Below are 854 nucleotides of genomic sequence, written 5' to 3' on the forward strand. Positions count from 1 at the left end.
CGCCGCGCCCCCCCCCGGCCCCGCAAAGCACCTGCCCGAGCCCTCCGCCTTCCTCCCCCGGTCCCCGAGGCTGCCGGGGTGCCTCAAGCTGATGCCAGAGCTGCAAAAGCTTCGGGTCCGAAAGGTGCGTGTCCCCGTCCCCGCCCCGGGCAGGGCACAGCACCCCCTGCGCCGTCCGGTCCCGTTAACGGAGCCTCCGGACTGCGAGGCGCTCCGGGCAGCACCGCCGAAAAAACCGCTTTCCAACCCAAAATCCAGTGGCGGGACTGACGCTGCTCTATCCTCCTCCATCCCTAGGCCATAACCTGTCCCGCTCCGTCCCCGCCCGTGGTCCCCGGCGCTGGGGACAGGAGGGGGAGCTCTCACCGCAGCAGAGGGGGCAGCCTGAGAGCGGAGCTCCAGGGAAATGGAACTCCAAAGCGAGAGCAGAGCCTCAGGGTGACAGAAGAAAAAAAATCAAACGCCACCGAGATACCAAGGAATGATTTCTCCAACCCCTGCTGGAGACAGCCGGGGCAAGGCAGCATCCCAGATGTGCTTCAACAGAGCTGAACTCTGCCTGCGGGAATAAATGAAAACCCTCAGAGTTGGTCAGAGAACCAACACACCTGGCTTAAGGTAAACTGAAGAAAAGAGGAAAAAAAAAATTAAACACTTTTTTTTCCCTAAGTTAGCTCCATTCCCTTTCTTCTAAAAATCACTGGTACAGAGCCCAGTAAAAGTACAGATTGGTACCCAAAAGACAACTCAATAGTTTACCAAAGGCCCTTTCTTCTAGCTCCGGACAACAGCAAATCAAGTTGCTAAAGGTACTAAATTCTAAAATTTTTTTTGCCCTCTTAAAATTATTTTGA

General features: G+C 55.6%; 1 protein-coding gene across 1 annotated transcript in view; it reads right to left on the reverse strand.

The window, feature by feature from the left end:
• The window catches only part of CPAMD8 (C3 and PZP like, alpha-2-macroglobulin domain containing 8), a 57,847-nt gene extending 57,556 nt beyond the window's left edge, over positions 1 to 291 (reverse strand). The window contains exon 1 of the mRNA XM_026864906.1: positions 164 to 291. Coding sequence (XP_026720707.1) covers positions 164 to 291 — 128 coding nt within the window. The remainder of the gene's footprint in view (positions 1 to 163) is intronic.
• Between the last annotated feature and the right edge of the window lie 563 nt (positions 292 to 854).

Source organism: Athene cunicularia, assembly GCF_003259725.1.
Source record: "Athene cunicularia isolate RWA chromosome 28 unlocalized genomic scaffold, athCun1 chr28_part1, whole genome shotgun sequence".
Taxonomy (NCBI): domain Eukaryota; kingdom Metazoa; phylum Chordata; class Aves; order Strigiformes; family Strigidae; genus Athene; species Athene cunicularia.